This window comes from Polypterus senegalus, unplaced genomic scaffold, assembly GCF_016835505.1.
Source record: "Polypterus senegalus isolate Bchr_013 unplaced genomic scaffold, ASM1683550v1 scaffold_5736, whole genome shotgun sequence".
NCBI classification, from domain to species: Eukaryota; Metazoa; Chordata; class Cladistia; order Polypteriformes; family Polypteridae; genus Polypterus; species Polypterus senegalus.
In genome coordinates, this window is record NW_024385295.1 from 48669 (window position 1) to 67998 (window position 19330).

Consider the following 19330-nt stretch of genomic DNA (forward strand, 5'->3'; position numbering starts at 1 on the left):
AGTCCAAAGACATGCAAGTTAGGTGCATTGGAGACCCTAAATCGTCCCTAGTGTGAGTGTTTGGTGTGTTGGTGTGTGTGTGTCCTGCGGTAGACTGGCACCCTGCCCAGGGTTTGTTCCTGCCTTGAGACCTGTGTTGGCTGGGATTGTCTCCAGCAGACCCCCGTGATCCTGTAGTTAGGATATAATGGGTTGGATAATGGATGGATGGATATACACAGCTGTATATAGTTTTCATAATGATTGTTGCATATTCATTTTCTAAAATGCAATGACACAGAAATGAAAGGTAACTTGTTGTTTGTGTAACATGCAACCAATGTTACTATCTGTAAAGCGCATTGAGGTCTTATTATTGAACTATCATCCAGATTCTTCTTTTATTTTACACAAAACTATCAGTTAATAGAGTTGGGTCTTTGAGAAGTTGTGACATTTACATCTAGCTAAAATTACCTGCACATTTTGTTATGGCATAATCATAGATAAAAATCTCCTATACACCGAACTGAGTGCTTAGTGTCACCACAGATCAGAACTGATAAAACAATGCGCTCACACCTGAAACCCAATATGGCACACTGTGGTATAGCTTTTGAAAAAGTGACACTTTAACCTTTGTTTTGTTAACTCGGGGGTTTCTGAAATATTGCTTGCAGCTTCGGTTTACATGGACCTACAACAGTTAAAAATATATTACATAAACCAGAACCAAAGAAAATACAGTTAATTTCATTTTTCATATTGACCTTAGATGTACATATATTTTTTTAGATAGATCATAATGGCAAGGTGAGAAACCAGAAGTATTGTTATTTTTTTTTTGGTATATTTTCAAAATTTTTCCTGAATAAAAATTCAGTTTTTATTCTAGGTTGAACCTTTCAAGAATAACACTAAGAACGACATCTTTCCATTTGACACATTTATACTTATTTATTTAGCAACAGTTAATTTATTAAAGCATCCTCGCATTAGTGCCCTTCAATAGCAGTATTATGAAACCCTTTTAATTATTTAGTTATAAAATTATTCAGCCTATCAGTGAATATCTATATATATAATTCACTAAGGGCAAGCAAGACACTGAGCGCAAGGAAGACAGAGAGCCACGCACGCCAACTAACAGAGCCTTGCCTGCCAACTCTAACCCTCCTCCTGTGCCATGGGATACGCACGACAGAGCACCGCCCGCCAAATGTAACCCTCCTCCTGCGTTCACCATCACTCTCAAGGCATGTGCCCGCACGCAACAACTCACCAAACACAGCCTCAGTCGCTTTCGTCTGTGCTACAGTCCACATGAGAGACACACACACAGGCGTGCGAGAGAGAGAGAGACACACACACACAGGCGCGCGCGTGCATTGTTGCAATGTTACTTTTCTTAGTTGTTTATTAAATTACGGATTTTTCAAATGTTCATTTTTTTCCCTGTGCTTAGCGAGCGGTTCCTAGCACTATAGTGCGAACTCTTGCAGTGTTAGTTTTCTCTGTTGTTTAAAGTTTTCTCAATGTTATTCAATGTTTTTACATTTAGTTTACTATTACGCTGTGCATCTATGGTGTAATCAACTATATTTGTGCTTAAAAACTTAAAAAAATATATATTTACATACAGTTCGTACAGTCTGGAATGGATTAATTGTATTTACATAATCCAATGGGGAAATTGCTTCGTTTCACAACCAAATCGGTTTACTTACCAGAGTTTTGGAATGAATTATGGTCGTGAACCGAGGTTCCACTGTATATATAATTGACCAAGTCGCCCGACCATAGGGTACGCACGACAGAGCCCGACCGCCCACTGTAACCCTCCTCCAGCGTCATGGAGAACACATGACAGAGCCCTGCCCGCCCTTCTTTCATGAAAGCATTTTGTGCATTTCAGCTTTTTAATGAATTATGAAACCTTAATGTCAAAGAAACATTAAATTCTGCAGAGGCGGCTACTACGAGGAACAACTGAGTGTCGCATAATTGGTTCAATACATGAAAATAAAATGCACATTTGTCGAGAATACTTTTATTTAGTTTCACTTTCACAACGCTGTCACAGTAAAATGAAGGCAAACATGTCAACAGCTTGGGTATTCAATCAAAGTAGTTTAATGTTCACAATTCTGACATATTTTTTTACGTTATCTTGCACTTCCTACATCAAGTACATCATGTTTCTGTTTAGATTGCTTAAAAAACAAAGTGAAAGACCAAGAATCCGGATATTATTACGACAAAATCACAGCAAAGCGAAACTACATTTTTACTACGTTACTCAAGCATAATACAGCATAAGCAAAACATACTTGTGCCTTATCTTGCTCTTCCTACATCTGTAAAAATACCCAACATTTTGTATTCAGCATTAGAACATACATTATAATGACTTATAAGATATGAGGTTGGGCATGTGATATTGAGGTTTCGTACAATCGAATCACCTACCACGATTACATCCCCGGGTTGAAGGCAAACTGGGGACGCAGAGAGGGTCGAACCAGTTCTGGATTGGGATGCTCGCCTGTGCCAATGGAGGTGTTCTAGCCTTGAACCCCCGCCTGCATAGCTGAAACTCACCGAGGTCTTCATCGGCGTTGTCATTGCTCCTACGAGGCGCGGGGGTGAAGCTTACTTGCCATTGGAATTGAGCGGCACGAGGTGGGGTTGATGTTACGTCGACTTCAGATGTCAAGGATGGTTTATCCAGCAGCCGAGCCTTCAAGTCTTTGAGGTACCTTCATCTCGACAGGAGTTTCTGAATCTGTTTGTCGAGTGCCTGGAGTTCTTCGACAACGACGCAACGATTCCTCTCACTGTCGGCCATTGTCTGCTTCTACTTCCGCTTCCGCTTCGTGACCTAGGAAAGAAAGAGAGAAAGAATGAGAATGTCAGAAGGAAATATGCAAATAAATAAAACTGTCACATACCACGGTTCAAATTATCCAGTGCAAATATACGTAGCTTCATTGGAACCTCTAGAAAAATAAATCCATCCATCCAAATCGAAAAGAGTGTAAGACAGAAATCAAACCAAAATTAGACTCATGCATCATTCACACTTCCTCATGTGGAGTTCATTTAGAATGAAGTATTTTAGCATAACCACAACTGTCCTTCTCAAGTGTGTAAAAAGACTGGGGACTGGGCTCTATAAAAGCCAACCCGAGCCTAAGAGGAACATGGCGGTGATGAGCCAAGATGTGAACACAGATGTCTGGAGCTCTGCGACAGCCCTGCAAAGTACTCCTCAACTGTGCTGCTGGGAACTATTCATTCAAATTTAGAAAATGACTTCTCAGTAGGCACTGAGCACATAAGTACACAACAAATTCAACATTTTTAGTACTGGGCACAGGCATTAGGCACATGTAAAAAAATGTGGAATAAAAAAACCGAGTGTGGCCAAGACTTGAGACGTGGGTTCACTTCCCGGGTCCTCCCTGTGTGGAGTTTGCATATTCTCTCCGTGTCTGAGTGGGTTTCCTGCCACAGTCCAAAGACATGCAAGTTAGGTGCATTGGAGACCCTAAATCGTCCCTAGTGTGAGTGTTTGGTGTGTTGGTGTGTGTGTGTCCTGCGGTAGACTGGCACCCTGCCCAGGGTTTGTTCCTGCCTTGAGACCTGTGTTGGCTGGGATTGTCTCCAGCAGACCCCCGTGATCCTGTAGTTAGGATATAATGGGTTGGATAATGGATGGATGGATATACACAGCTGTATATAGTTTTCATAATGATTGTTGCATATTCATTTTTCTAAAATGCAATGACACAGAAATGAAAGGTAACTTGTTGTTTGTGTAACATGCAACCAATGTTACTATCTGTAAAGCGCATTGAGGTCTTATTATTGAACTATCATCCAGATTCTTCTTTTATTTTACACAAAACTATCAGTTAATAGAGTTGGGTCTTTGAGAAGTTGTGACATTTACATCTAGCTAAAATTACCTGCACATTTTGTTATGGCATAATCATAGATAAAAATCTCCTATACACCGAACTGAGTGCTTAGTGTCACCACAGATCAGAACTGATAAAACAATGCGCTCACACCTGAAACCCAATATGGCACACTGTGGTATAGCTTTTGAAAAAGTGACACTTTAACCTTTGTTTTGTTAACTCGGGGGTTTCTGAAATATTGCTTGCAGCTTCGGTTTACATGGACCTACAACAGTTAAAAATATATTACATAAACCAGAACCAAAGAAAATACAGTTAATTTCATTTTTCATATTGACCTTAGATGTACATATATTTTTTTAGATAGATCATAATGGCAAGGTGAGAAACCAGAAGTATTGTTATTTTTTTTTTGGTATATTTTCAAAATTTTTCCTGAATAAAAATTCAGTTTTTATTCTAGGTTGAACCTTTCAAGAATAACACTAAGAACGACATCTTTCCATTTGACACATTTATACTTATTTATTTAGCAACAGTTAATTTATTAAAGCATCCTCGCATTAGTGCCCTTCAATAGCAGTATTATGAAACCCTTTTAATTATTTAGTTATAAAATTATTCAGCCTATCAGTGAATATCTATATATATAATTCACTAAGGGCAAGCAAGACACTGAGCGCAAGGAAGACAGAGAGCCACGCACGCCAACTAACAGAGCCTTGCCTGCCAACTCTAACCCTCCTCCTGTGCCATGGGATACGCACGACAGAGCACCGCCCGCCAAATGTAACCCTCCTCCTGCGTTCACCATCACTCTCAAGGCATGTGCCCGCACGCAACAACTCACCAAACACAGCCTCAGTCGCTTTCGTCTGTGCTACAGTCCACATGAGAGACACACACACAGGCGTGCGAGAGAGAGAGAGACACACACACACAGGCGCGCGCGTGCATTGTTGCAATGTTACTTTTCTTAGTTGTTTATTAAATTACGGATTTTTCAAATGTTCATTTTTTTCCCTGTGCTTAGCGAGCGGTTCCTAGCACTATAGTGCGAACTCTTGCAGTGTTAGTTTTCTCTGTTGTTTAAAGTTTTCTCAATGTTATTCAATGTTTTTACATTTAGTTTACTATTACGCTGTGCATCTATGGTGTAATCAACTATATTTGTGCTTAAAAACTTAAAAAAATATATATTTACATACAGTTCGTACAGTCTGGAATGGATTAATTGTATTTACATAATCCAATGGGGAAATTGCTTCGTTTCACAACCAAATCGGTTTACGACCAGAGTTTTGGAATGAATTATGGTCGTGAACCGAGGTTCCACTGTATATATAATTGACCAAGTCGCCCGACCATAGGGTACGCACGACAGAGCCCCGACCGCCCACTGTAACCCTCCTCCAGCGTCATGGAGAACACATGACAGAGCCCTGCCCCGCCCTTCTTTCATGAAAGCATTTTGTGCATTTCAGCTTTTTAATGAATTATGAAACCTTAATGTCAAAGAAACATTAAATTCTGCAGAGGCGGCTACTACGAGGAACAACTGAGTGTCGCATAATTAGTTCAATACATGAAAATAAAATGCACATTTGTCGCAGAATACTTTTATTTAGTTTCACTTTCACAACGCTGTCACAGTAAAATGAAGGCAAACATGTCAACAGCTTGGGTATTCAATCAAAGTAGTTTAATGTTCACAATTCTGACATATTTTTTTACGTTATCTTGCACTTCCTACATCAAGTACATCATGTTTCTGTTTAGATTGCTTAAAAAACAAAGTGAAAGACCAAGAATCCGGATATTATTACGACAAAATCACAGCAAAGCGAAACTACATTTTTACTACGTTACTCAAGCATAATACAGCATAAGCAAAACATACTTGTGCCTTATCTTGCTCTTCCTACATCTGTAAAAATACCCAACATTTTGTATTCAGCATTAGAACATACATTATAATGACTTATAAGATATGAGGTTAACTAACATTTTCATAATAATTCTTTGCATTTATATAGTGCTTTTCTCACTACTCAAAGCAGTCAGCAATTGCAGGTTAAGGGCCTCACAGAGCAGAGTCCCTTTTTGGCATTTACAGGATTCGAACCAGCAACCTTCCAATTTCCAGTGCAGATCCTTAGCCTTCGCCTCAGAGCCACCACTCCACTCATACTTACTTTTTTACTTCCCTCTCCTCTCTCTAGTAGTTTTCAGCTTCAGCGTCACTCTCTCCAATTGCATGCAGAAACTACATGTGGAAACTGAAAATACACCACTCCCTGGGACCTAAGCCAATAGTATTACAGAAACTCATACCATGTGACCAGGAAGCTCTCCAGCTGTTTGCAGACCCAATTGGATGGCAGCAATTATACCACATGACCGAAAAGTGTGTATTCTATTCTGCTACTCCTTTTTTAGCCAGAGAGGGAGTGTCTGTGTGTGTGCGTCTGTGTCTGTGTGTGTCCCTGTGTGTGTGTGTGTCTGTCTGTCTGTGTGTGTGTGTGTGTTTACCCAGCTCTAGACTGGCACCCTGTCCACTGCCCCATTATCGATATCGGGAAACGGATGGCTGACGGGTTTTTTTTCTTCTCCTTTGTCTTTGTTCCTTGTGTTTTGTGGGTGGGACCCCAAGAGGCAGGACCACCACGACATTACTACTGAGGGACCATCTTCTGCCTTTATATTTCACATGATGGCGGCAGGGACATTCTTAGGCATACATGAACTACGCATCTGCGTAAGGCCCCGACCATGAGGGGGGCCCCGGCCCGGCCCCGACTTATAATTTTTTTTTTTTTGTCTTCGGGCTGTGGGCCTGGGGCCCGAGTGATGCCTCTGGCACTGCAGCCGTCTGTGCCAGTCCCTCACGTCATGTGTCACAATACCCTCCTCATCCTATCATTCTTTTCTGGCATTTTATTAGAACTCCTTCCTGAGCTCCGGGGGGCCTCCGCCCCACCAGACCCCCCCACCCCCATCCGGTGCCTGCACATTTCTGAACTGCTAAGGGCCCCCAAACTGCTAAGAACAGCCCTGATGGCGGTTCACACAGAAGTTCATTGTAATTGATGCTCAGTGCTTTTCCACTGTAAGGATTTTCTGGATTTCTTCTGTTTTTTGATTTTTGCCCTCTCTTTACTTTCTGATTTCTGGACTGTATATTTGAACATTTTAGTTTTGGTTTTCCTTTTTACATGAAGCATTTTACCTTATTGTTGCCTTTTTACTACTGGCATCACATTGTTGTTATTCTTTTGTTATTTATTTATTTTTATAATGTTTTTGCTGTTCAAGTGAAAGGTATTGCGGTTTTCATCTTCATTGAATGTCATGTTTGTGCATTAAAAGTTTCCTGAACTGTTCAACATCTCTCCCCATTTTCACTGAGTGCAGGCCTTGAACTTGGCCTGTTGAGTAAACGGTCAGGCTGCCTGGAGTGAGGCCTGTTTCCTTGGCTGACCGTGAGGCCCCAGGTTTATTTTGTGGCCTGCTCACCCCTTTCCGCCATTTCTCATAACACTGGCGTAATCGGCAGGATTTCATTTGAGGCTTTTGTTTTTTTACTTCCTGTGACTTCACTTGTCACTTAAGAGACTCGAGTCCAACACTCATCCTCTCGTCTTTTTCCAGGGTGCACCAGTCAGACAGCCATTATCAATTTGAACTCATTAGTCACACAACACTTACGCAACGCTTTCTAATGATTATGCTTTCATATCACAGGCCTGGTCTGAGATATTCAAAGACAAAAAGAATTTCCATTCAGTCCAGTCCTGTTACACACTCACACATCTTCTCACTTTTGTTCTTTTCCTCTCCTTTCAGACTTCTGTCCACTCACGCTGGACATCAATGCGACACACAGAGACCTCCATCTGTCTGAAGGGGACAAGAAGGTGACATGTGAGGGTCCGAATATCCTCATCATCCTGACAGATTTGACCGCTGGCCCCAAGTTCTGTGCAGAGAGGCTCTGACTGAGATTCTCTGTTACTGGGATGTGGAGTGCAGTGGAGACGACATGATGACTGGAGCAGGAAAGGAGAGGGCTGGGAAACAACGACAAGTCCTGGAGTTTGAGTGTCTAAGTTCCCAGTACTCTGTGTGTCACAATAACAAGGAAACTGAAATCAGTGCCCACTACAGACTGAGAGTAGGTGTGTATCTGGACTGGCCTGCTGGATGTCTGTCATTTTATAGCGTCTCACACACTATGAACACCTCCTTCACTGAGCTGCTCTATCCAGGATTTGGGGTTAATCTAAACTGTAGTGTAAGAATCTGCCATCTGTCACCATGACACCACTGACCAGTACCCTCCACTGGTGACATGATGTTCCCACAAGCACAGGTCCTCTTTATGTTTGAAGTTTGGGGTCAAAATGCATTTTTCAGCACCTCTGTGACTGAATTAGGGGATAAGAATGAAGGGCAAGTGCGACTGTCAGGGTCTTCATTATTATTGGTTTTGAGTAGCCAATCGGGCGTGTGTGTGTCATAGTGAGGGGCGTCGACACTTCAGACCTATAAATGCTAGTCTGACCAGCAGGTATCACTGTTGACACACAGCCACATGTCCTTCATGCTGAAACTCCAACAACTGCCTTGGCCATTGACTGTCATTGAATGTCACCTGTTAAGTATGACAGACGTGTTATCCTGCTGGAGCAGCACTACTGAAAGTCACTATATAGACTAAGTATCAATTGAACTGTGACTATATGTAGGAACACAGAGTGACAGATGTGACTAGAGTGTTGTACTGAGTGAAGTCACTTTGAATGTCTGAAGACGAGGACCCACTGTTCACTCAGACGTCAGCCATACTGGTGTAGTTTGTTGTTTTACTGAGTCACTTGATGTCACATTTGACATTAAACTGCAACTTCTTCTTCTTCTTCCCAGATTTGTTACTAATGGCTCCAAAATGCTCAGAAGATGAATTATTGGTCAGTTGAAATGCACTTGACATGAGTACAAGTGTGTGTAGGCCTTGCAGTGAACTGGTACCCAGTCCAGCGTTGGGCCCTGCCTTGTCCACAAACCTAAAATAAGAAAGAGAACGGAGAGACAGAAGGGGTCCCTGATTGGTCAGCCGCCAAACTACTGGATTTTGTGGCCACTCTAAATTTTACACAGGGATTAATATAAAAAGGAATTAAAAAACAATTAAAGCAAAAAGCATTCAATGAAATCTTGAGAAGTGAAACATGAAAGCAGAGAATGAGAAACAATCAGAGAGTCAGACGAATGGAGTCTTCAACAGAAGTGCAGCGGCGCCGTCTAGTGGACACTCGCCATATTACACACATGGGAAAGCTCAGCAGTGAAGGGGCGGGGGGTAAACATATACAGTGCAGTATACAAGAAATAAAAATAAAGTAAAAACACAAGAATAAAACACCTGGAACAAACACTCTAAGTATTACATCTAAGACTAATTAAGTTTCAGCTGAATTAAAAGTGCAAAATGGTGTCCCGATCACACAGTCACATGACATTCAGAGCTGACAGAGGAGCTGCTTCTTCTGTAGCCAAACTGCCCCCTCTAGTGGCCACTGTCAATTAAACATGCGATGGTCCAGCCTGTGCTTAAAAACACAGACTTGGCCTGAGAGCCTTCAGTATTTCTGTCCTATTTCTAAATTGTCAGTCCTCTCTAAACTCTTCAAAACTTTGTGTTTTTTCCCCCTCGCCTACTGTCTTTTCTTGGTCATGATAATTAAACAGAGTTGTTATAGTCAGGGTTGAGAGCTCATGTCCTCATGAGAAGAAAGTCATCTGACTGAAGGGGACAACAACCGTGAGGATCTACGGTGGTCCACCATCTGCTCAGGACACCTCCCTTGAAGACTTGGCCTGACGCCATGTCCGGCACCAGCTTAGCCGGCTAAGGTCAAAACTCAGTGACGAAAGTGACATGTTTAGGATGTGGAGGAGAACTGGGGTCCACATGCATTTTCTCCTTTTCTCTCAATAGTTTTTCCTTCACAGTTTTCTTATTTGGTGTTTAAAGACTTTGAGGTGCTGAGGTGGTTAGTTAGACCCCCTGAATGTGGACCCTCTATGATGGCCTGTCCATCCTGCTTGTGTTCAATTTCTCCTACTGGCCCTGCCACTTAGTGACCCCAACCAGGAATGACCAGAATCAGAGAGACCTTACTGGGCAGGTACACCACATGGACTGGGAATTTGTTAGGATATACTGGGAATAAAGAAGAAGAAAAAAGAGAAATAGAAATGAGTGTTTAATGAAAGTGAGATCTGCACAGAAGGGAGCAAAGGTTCAAGTGTGTGAGTGTGAGGGGTAGCCTGCTGAAGTGTCAGAGAAAAGGACCAAGTCAGCTTACTCTATGTAATGCTGTTAATGTGTGTGCTTTTATAGTGTGCTAAATACAAATTGTAATATTTAACATTTGTGTGTTGTGTTTTATTTCAGAGAGTTTTTATTTTACAATTATTAACATGATGACTCAGCTGGGAATGCTGACATTTCGTAATCTAAATGTCATGTAACTGAAGCAGCAGGTAGCTCATTAATATTCATGAGGGAGTTTACCAGTTTAGGAGGAAGTCAAATCCTGAGGCATATGCAAAATAGGCACAGGCAGGAATTCTGGGAAAAGAAGCCAAACATTGTTAAAGAATGTCACCGTTTACTAGAAAGCGTATGTTAAAGCTCAGATTAAATGGCCAGCGTGTGTGTTTGTATGAAGATGTGACATGGAGGCCTGGGACTTTAATATGAAGGTTTCAAAAGCAACTTAATTAACAATCGACAGGCACTGATCAGTTGTCCCACATTCTCGAAACATAAGACATGTGAGAAGACACTATAAATTCAAAGGATTTTAAACGTGTTAGCAGAGAGACATTATAACTGCCAGAGAGAGAGAGAAGACAACTCTTTGTGCCGTCTACCATCCCAACACTCACAAGCATCACAACTGAAGAAGACGAAGACTACAAACGCTGAAGCTGCGGCCTGATACAAGGCTCACTGTGTGATCCTGATTTGGATCGTTCAGGTTGGATGTTTCTTTTCTATCATTTATCTGGTTTTACTGCAAACGAATACAAGCAATGATTAGAATAAACATTTGGGGATCATCTCACTGAAGTTGTCTTGTCGACTGACATTTCGGAAGGGCGGGTGAGTGTTGATATTAACGCTGTTTTCGTTCAGGTTGAGTTCTATCAGATGTTGCGGTTTGAGTGTAGCCCGGCCAAGGAAACCTGTCAAGTAACCCCTTGGCTTCAGCTCGGTTGTTAAATTGAGGTTCACTTGGCAGGTGTAGTCCTTGTGGTGGCTCTTGGCTTTTGCTGTGCAATTCTGGAGTGTAAGTCTTGGGGCCGAAAAGTCAGTGAATCCTGATAGGGATGTCCCTTGACCAAGTCACGTCGACCCTCTCCTAGGGCTATTGAGATGTTTGTTGCTATATATTTGAGGATGTCAGTGTTGACTGAATGTGACAATGACAAGAATTGCAGGACATACTTGTGAATCAAGGCTAACAATTTAGGCACCTCCAGTATTAATTTGTCCATCCTAAAGAAGCTAAAGTGCCTTTCGTGAACACTCACACTTTGTGTGACAAACAGGACAGGTTGGGTTCATTTTATGGGGTATCCTGTGGTCAGATAAGAAAACAGCAAAGTTTCAGTGGGGTTGCTGGAATACGTAATGCGATGTAAACATCAGTATGTCCGCATCAGTGTTTTATTTTTGGCCAGAGATGACAAACTGGTCACCTGTGGTTAAAGTGTTTAAGGAAACTGGGCCTGAGCCAGTTGTGTTTCAAGATGGAGCAGAGGAGCCCAGTCCAGACAATGTGAACAGAGCACTGGTGGCTTTAAAGACACTGAAATTGTAGGACAGAGAGAAGAAAGCAGTAGGAGCAGTCGGCTGGCTGGTCACTGCGGCCATCACCAGTTTAGAAAGAGAAAGTGAGGAGATGAAAGACAAGATGTCTGAAGTAACAGAGGGGGGCAGTGTAATGGCTAGAGGGGCTTAAAAGTGGCAGCAAACTCAAGTCAAGAGTGACAGAGAAATGTGAGGTGTTAGCTTGTAGAGCAGTCAAAGCCAAAGAGAGAGGAAATGAGAAGGTCAAAGGTGAGAAGAACAGAAGACTGGGGTTGCAGGAAGAGCCAAGACCACCAGTGTAGAGTACACTGTAAAAAACAACCTGCAGAATCAACTCAATAAATGTGATTTAACAATGTGAACTCAGTTTGTTTGGGCAGATGTCATGCCATATTGTAAAGAGTACTAAAATCGAAGAGCTCTGAAATTGGGTGAAACATACATAACGTCTTCTAAAACACAACAAAACTCATTACTCAGATATTCTGATGTGACAGCAACTCTTCATTGTGAACATACAATTCATTATCTACCTAATATGGAGCAGCGAGCAGAAGCACAAAGTGTCGGTGTCTCCCACAGTCATGTAGCCCTTCGGCTTCAGTCTCTCCAGGTCCCACTGTAGTCAGTGCGCGGCCAAAGTCAGTAGCACTAATTCAGCCACAGGGCGAGTGGGTAACAGTAAGACAGGGGTCTAAGAAGCCAACATTTAGTCCCCTGGTACCCAGGTCACCAAATTCGGACCCAGAACAGATTCTCAGAACTCTGCAGCGCGCCTATGGAAACTGAGAATAGGAAAGTGCTCATAATTGGCGATTCCATAGTGCGGAATGTTAGAATTCCAAACTATGTTAAACCAGCAGTTAATGTTAAGTGCCTACCTGAGGGGCCAAGATTTCTGGCATAGAGGTCACATTGGGCTGTGTCGCTGACAATGAAGTATCTACCTTATTGCTGCATCTATAATAGAAATTTACATCAAATTAAAACAAAAAATATATCACCAGTTCAGAAAGAACCATGCAGTTTTAAATGCTGTTTATTGAACATTCACTCTCTTGGCACTAAAGCTGTTTTGGTAAATGATATCATATTAAGTACAAAATCTGATCTGTGTCTTCTCACTTAAACCTGGCTTAGTAAATATGACACTGTTTCCCTAGCAGAGGCGTCACCAGATGGATACTCGTTCATTCATAAGTCTAGTGATTCTGGTCGAGGAGGAGGCCTTGGAATAATTCATTGTATCAAAATGGAAATCACTTCTAAAAATGTAGGCAACTTTACATCCTTTGAGGCATTCATTTTAAATATTAAAACAGATTCCAGCACAATTATAGTGTTAGTCTACAGACCACCAGGGCCATATTCATTGTTCATGACTGAATTTAGCAACCTTCTGTCTGATTTGGCTATAAATTATGATCACGTAGTTCTGATGGGGGATTTTAATGTACACATTGATGTGGAAACTGACACTTTTAGCAAATGTTTTACTTCATTGTTAAATTCGGTAGGATTTTGTCAGATTGTCAAAGGTCCAACTCATAATCATAACCAAGCATTAGATTTAATTATAACTTACAAAGTTGGAATTCTAAATTTAAATATTACTCCATTAAATGAAGTTATTTCTGATCACTACTTAATTACATTTGATTTAGTCCTGCCCTTGCCAACACACTCACAGATTAAAACAAAGACAGTACGACATCTAGATTGTAATTCTGCTTCAAAATTTGTAGATATTTTGAGTAAGTCGAGTGTAATTGTGGAAAGCCATTTAGATCAGTTAACATCAAATGTAAACATGGAATACAATTTAGATCAGCTAATATCGCATTATAATGTGACCTTGAGAGATGCTCTGGACACAGTGGCTCCACTTTAAACAAAAGTGATCAAAGCACATATAAACTCTCCCTGGTTTAATGAAAACACTCGAGCTCTTAAATTAGAGTGTCGAAAACTGGAGCGCAGATGGAGAACAACAAAGCTACATGTCTTTCAAATTGCATGGACAGAGAGTGTAATTAAATATAAAAAAGCCTTCTTTAAAGCTCGCTCAGAATACTATTCTACATTAATAGATAGCAATAATAAAAATCCTCGGGTACTGTTTAGAACAGTGGCTAAATTAACAAATGGCAATTCAGATCAACAGTGCAAAACACCAGGAGATATTAGCAGTACAGACTTTATGAACTTCTTCAATGAGAAAATTAGACATATAAGATCCCAGATCTTTCGCACTGGTCATAGTACAGAAACGGCACTAACACAGGTTGTAAACGACATTCTGATATCCTCTGATGAAGGAAACTCCACTGTAATTATGTTGTTAGACTTAAGTGCAGCATTTGACACCATTGACCATTCTGTTTCTCTTCTCGGTACTCAAATCTGGCACTTGGTGCCACTGTCCACCTGCCAAGTTGTTCTGCCTACTTAAGGTAAAGTCATCCAGGAATCGTGGAAAGAGGGGTCCTTTCATCAGATTGGCTGGCCCAGCACTGTTTTAGCTGTGGAATGGCCAATAGGGGAAGGCAGCTTGATGAATGAGGCCTCCATGGCTCTAAACATATCATTTTATGGGATATCATCTACTGTTAAATTCTGCTACGTACTTCTAAAATTTGTATTTGTATACTGTATTGAGGATTTGTTCTGTTCTGTGTATTGAATTATATTGACCCCTTCTTTTGACACCCACTGCACGCCTAACCTACCTGGAAAGGGTTCTCTCTTTGAACTCCTTTTCCCAAGATTTCTTCCATTTTTTTCCCTACAAGGTTTTTTTTTTGGGAGTTTTTCCTTATCTTCTCAGAGAGTCAAGGCTGGGGGAATGTCAAGAGGCAAGGCCTGTTAAAGCCCATTGCGGCACTTCCTGTGTGAGTTTGGGCTATACAAAAATAAATTGTATTGTAATAATAATAATTATGAATAAATCAATATTACTACTTAGCATTTACTTAGTCAGAATGGGTTAGCTTTACTTATATAAATAAATCATCAGAAGCAGGAGCCAAAGTTCATCATATCAGTCTTTATTGAACACGGAGCATGACATGAAAGATAAGGTGAATAAACGTACATGTTCTACATCAAATAAGATGGGGTGTGTGTGTGAGTGTGTTGTTCTATTGAAATGGTGTTGCTAGTCTCTCCGCTAGTCACAGCTTGCTGTCTCGCCTGCTGAGGGACACCTGGCTGTCACAACACCAATCTGTTTCTGCATTTATGGACGGACAATTTGACTAATAAAGGGGACCAACATGGCGACATACAACTCTGTTTCTACTGATTTATGTGTTGTGTTTTCTTTTCATTTTATTCCGTTTGTAAATGTGCACTGAGCTCTGAGTCTGCCAAATGTGGACTGCAGTATGTAATACATAAATAAGAAATACTGATGTGAATTAAACTTTAACAGGCACCCTGGGACAGGTCATCTCTTCTGTTACTGTAAGTCCTATCGTCACATTGTGATTTTCACCAAGTGAAGCTCACATTGAAGATTTCTCTTTAAATCTCCTCCTCCTTCTCACCAAGTAAAGACAAACTTTCACATTCATTTCTTCACAAGTCTCCTTCTTATCTGCCTGACTGATCCTCTCTGCTTCTCCTCAGACTGACGATGGCTGAAGCCCAGCTGTTTGTATCACAGGACAAGTTCACCTGCTCAGTGTGTCTGGATGCCCTGAATGACCCTGTCACCATCCCCTGTGGTCACAGTTTCTGTCTGAAGTGCCTCACAGACTGCTGGGATCAGAGCCAAGAGTGCAGCTGTCCTCAATGCAGACACACCTTCACCACGAGGCCTGAACTGAGCAGAAACCTTCTGCTGAATGAAGTCATCAGGAAATCAAAGAAGATGGCACTTCCATCTTCCATCTAAGAATTATGCCAGGTCTGGAGACGTGGAGGGTGACTTCTGTATTGGGAAGTAGTTCAGAGCGATGAAGTCCTGTCTGACCTGCATGGCCTCTTTTTGTCAACGTCACCTGCAGCCTCACTATGAGATAGCAGCCTGGAAAGGACACAAGCTGACTGATCCTGATGGAAATCTGAAGGAGAAACTCTGTGTGAAACATCAGAAGAGTCTGGAGATGTTTTGTAAAACTGACGAGACCTGCATCTGCATGATGTGTGGACTGACTGAACATGATGTTCATGAAAAGGTCGAGCTGGAGACGGAAAGACAAGAACAACAGGTGAGTGGGGTTTGGTGTTTGATGGAAACAAAATAAACAAAAGGAGCTAAGTGAAACATGAATGTAGTTTGGCACAGAAATCTGTTCATTCTATTGGGGTGTCTGAATGTGCTTGTGTAGGATAGCAGGTAGCTGGAGCCAGTCCTGGGGCCTCATGTATAAACGGTGCGTACGCACAGAAATGTTGCATAAGAACTTTTCCACGTTCTAATCGCGATGCATAAAACCTACACTTGGCGTAAATCCACGCACTTTTCCACGGTACCTAATACCTTGTCGTACGCAAGTTCTCCGCTCGGTTTTGCAGACTGGCGGCACCCAGCGTCAAAGCAGTGCTACTGTTCCTGTGTGGTTACTCATTATTTTCCTGACGCGGCTTTATAAATACACTGAATCTAACCGCATATTGTTTATTATTGTAACGCATCTGATTGTAATTAACTTGTAACAATATAATGGTCCAGGGAATAGCCATAGTATTCCAAATACCATAACTGCTTTAGCGTTGTTACTCTCACTGCACCTTCTTCTTCTTTTTCTTCTTTCAGCTGCTCCCGTTAGGAGTTGCCACAGCGGATCATCTTTTTCCATATTACTCTCACTGCACGACTCGGAGTATTTATATCACTGTATCTGAGTGTGAATCACAGCAGCAGCTGTTCGGAAAGAGAATGATCGGTATACAGCATCAGGCACACGCTACCTCAGCCACGGCAAAACGTTTTAAAGTCTTTCCTGTACGGACCTCGAGGTTCAGAAACAGTTTCATCTCAAGAACTATAAACACACTCAATCACTGCTCCTTGTAGAACTGTTAGTACTTATAAGTACAATTACCTCACTGTAAACTTGCACTACAGTTATAATATTACACAACCTGCGCCACTTTATAAAGCGCGTATTTACATATGATGACAATATCATTTTTAAGATGAAATGCAGCAAAATATGTTTATTATATTATACAGATAAAACTTTAACTTCATTTAAATAATCTATATTCTTCACTGGGAGTGTCAGTATGATAGAATAATTAAACATGTACTACGAAGATATTTCAATGTTCCTTAAACTTTTTAAAGAATCAGTGCTCTAAGTTTATAGATGGCTTAACTTCTATTACAGAGCTGATTGTGTGGCGATCGGTTACTTGGAGAAAGAAAAGCAAGAACTGCATGGGCGGCCACACCAATATATATTGAATATAAAACAGAAAGAGAAAATAATGACACAGCTAAAAATGCAGCGGCAAATTTCGACAAAAGTTAAATGCTTATTATTATTGTTATTAGCATTATTATACATATATTTTTATTTACTTATTTATTGCTTTATTTTTATTTATATATATATATATGTTTTTTTTTTTTTTTTTTTTTTTTTCTTCAGATTAAATTATACATTTATTTACTTAATTTATTCACATGAAGGCACCATACATTAGCTAATCACACACACAACTATGGGTACACTAAGGTTTGTCAGTTGGAATGTTCACAGAACTGGCTCTAGGGAGAAGAGATTAAAGATTTTTGATCAGCTTAAAAGACTGCAGGCAGATGTTGTCTTATTACAAGAGACTCATAGGTCTGCCACAGTTGCAGATGAACTTAAAACATCTGAGTTTCCCAGACTGTTCTCTGCCGCCTATAACTCTAGACAAAGAGGTGTAGCTATTTTAATACACAAAAATACAAATTTCACAGTATTGGACACAGTCTCAGATCCAGATGGTAGGTTTATAATACTAAAACTATCTATACAAAATCAAAGCTTATGTATTGTTAGCATATACTGTCCAAACATAGATGACCCCGCATTCTTTCATAATTTTTTCTCTGTACTCTCCGAACACTTGGACTGTCCACTTATACTTGCGGGAGATTTTAATTTTTGGATGGATCATTCTTTAGACAGGCTCAGTACAGCTGGGACTCAGCGTAATTGGCATTCCACTAATATAGTCAAACAGTATATGAGTGATTATGGGCTTTGTGATGCATGGCGATCTTTTTATCCCAGCCGTAGAGAGTATACTTTTTTCTCACACGTTCATCACTCTCACTCACGTTTGGACTATTTTCTAGTCAGCAGCTCATTATTGGCTGACATTTCAGACACTGAGATACACCCTATAGTTGTCAGCGATCATGCTCCATTTTCCTTAACTCTGTTAAATAAGAAAACAATCCCATCAGGTAAAAACTGGAGGTTTAATACGTCACTGCTTAAAGATGAAGGTTTTGTGGAATATTATAAAAAAGAATGGGCTTTATATTTAGAACACAATGACCTTCCTGGAACATCAGCATCTGTTCTCTGGGAGGCAGGGAAAGCAGTGATGAGAGGTAAAATAATTTCCTTCTTATCACATAAGAAAAAAATAGAAAACAAACGTATTCAGGAATTAGAAGAAATCATTAAGTCTCTAGAGGCATCCCCAGAAGAAGAATTACAAAAAAAATTGCGTAAAAGTAAACTAAAACTTAAAGGAATTATTGACAAAAAAACACAATTTTTAGCACAAAGACTACGAATAGAAAACTTTGAACACGGTAATAAATCAGGCAAGTTTTTAGCCAACCAGTTAAGACTCAACTGGGAATATAGTATATGACCCTGAAAGAATAAACAACACTTTCGGAGATTTTTACAAAACCTTGTACTCACCACAGATTAACCCATCAGATAATGAGATCAATGAGTTTCTAGACAGGATAATACTTCCTAAATTATCAGATAGCCAAGCTACAGTCCTGGACTCGCCATTAACATCAGATGAGCTTCAGGAAGCTCTTAACTCCATGCCTAATAGGAAGGCTCCAGGTCCAGATGGGTTTCCAGCAGAGTTCTACAAAGAATTCTGGATCATTCTGCCTCCAACATTCTTCAGAATGATGAGTGAAATAGAAGAAAATGGTAGACTACAGCCAAACATGAATTCAGCCAACATTAGTCTCCTGTTAAAACCAGGCAAAGATCCTATATTTCCTACCAGCTATCGCCCAATTTCTCTTATTAATGTTGACCTGAAAATAATTTGTAAAGCCCTTGCAAAAAGATTAGAGAAGGTAACCCCTTTCATAATACATCCAGACCAAACTGGTTTCATTAAGGGGAGACATTCATCCACAAATTCACGTAGATTACTCAACTTAATAGACTTTTCTTATAGCAGAAACATGGAAACCAGTATATTATCTCTCGATGCAGAAAAGGCTTTTGATAGAGTTAACTGGAAGTTCTTATTTGCAACTTTACATAAATTTGGTTTTGGAAACTTCTTCATAAACTGGTTAAAAATTTATACAGTTCACCAACAGCAT

General features: G+C 40.6%; 1 protein-coding gene across 1 annotated transcript in view; it reads left to right on the top strand.

The window, feature by feature from the left end:
- Window positions 1-15671: 15671 nt before the first annotated feature.
- LOC120522273 (tripartite motif-containing protein 29-like) overlaps window positions 15672-19330 on the top strand; it is a 40803-nt gene continuing 37144 nt past the window's right edge. Inside the window, exon 1 of the mRNA XM_039743324.1 lies at window positions 15672-16004. Within this exon, the coding sequence (XP_039599258.1) occupies window positions 15750-16004 (255 nt within the window). The 5' untranslated portion in view covers window positions 15672-15749. The remainder of the gene's footprint in view (window positions 16005-19330) is intronic.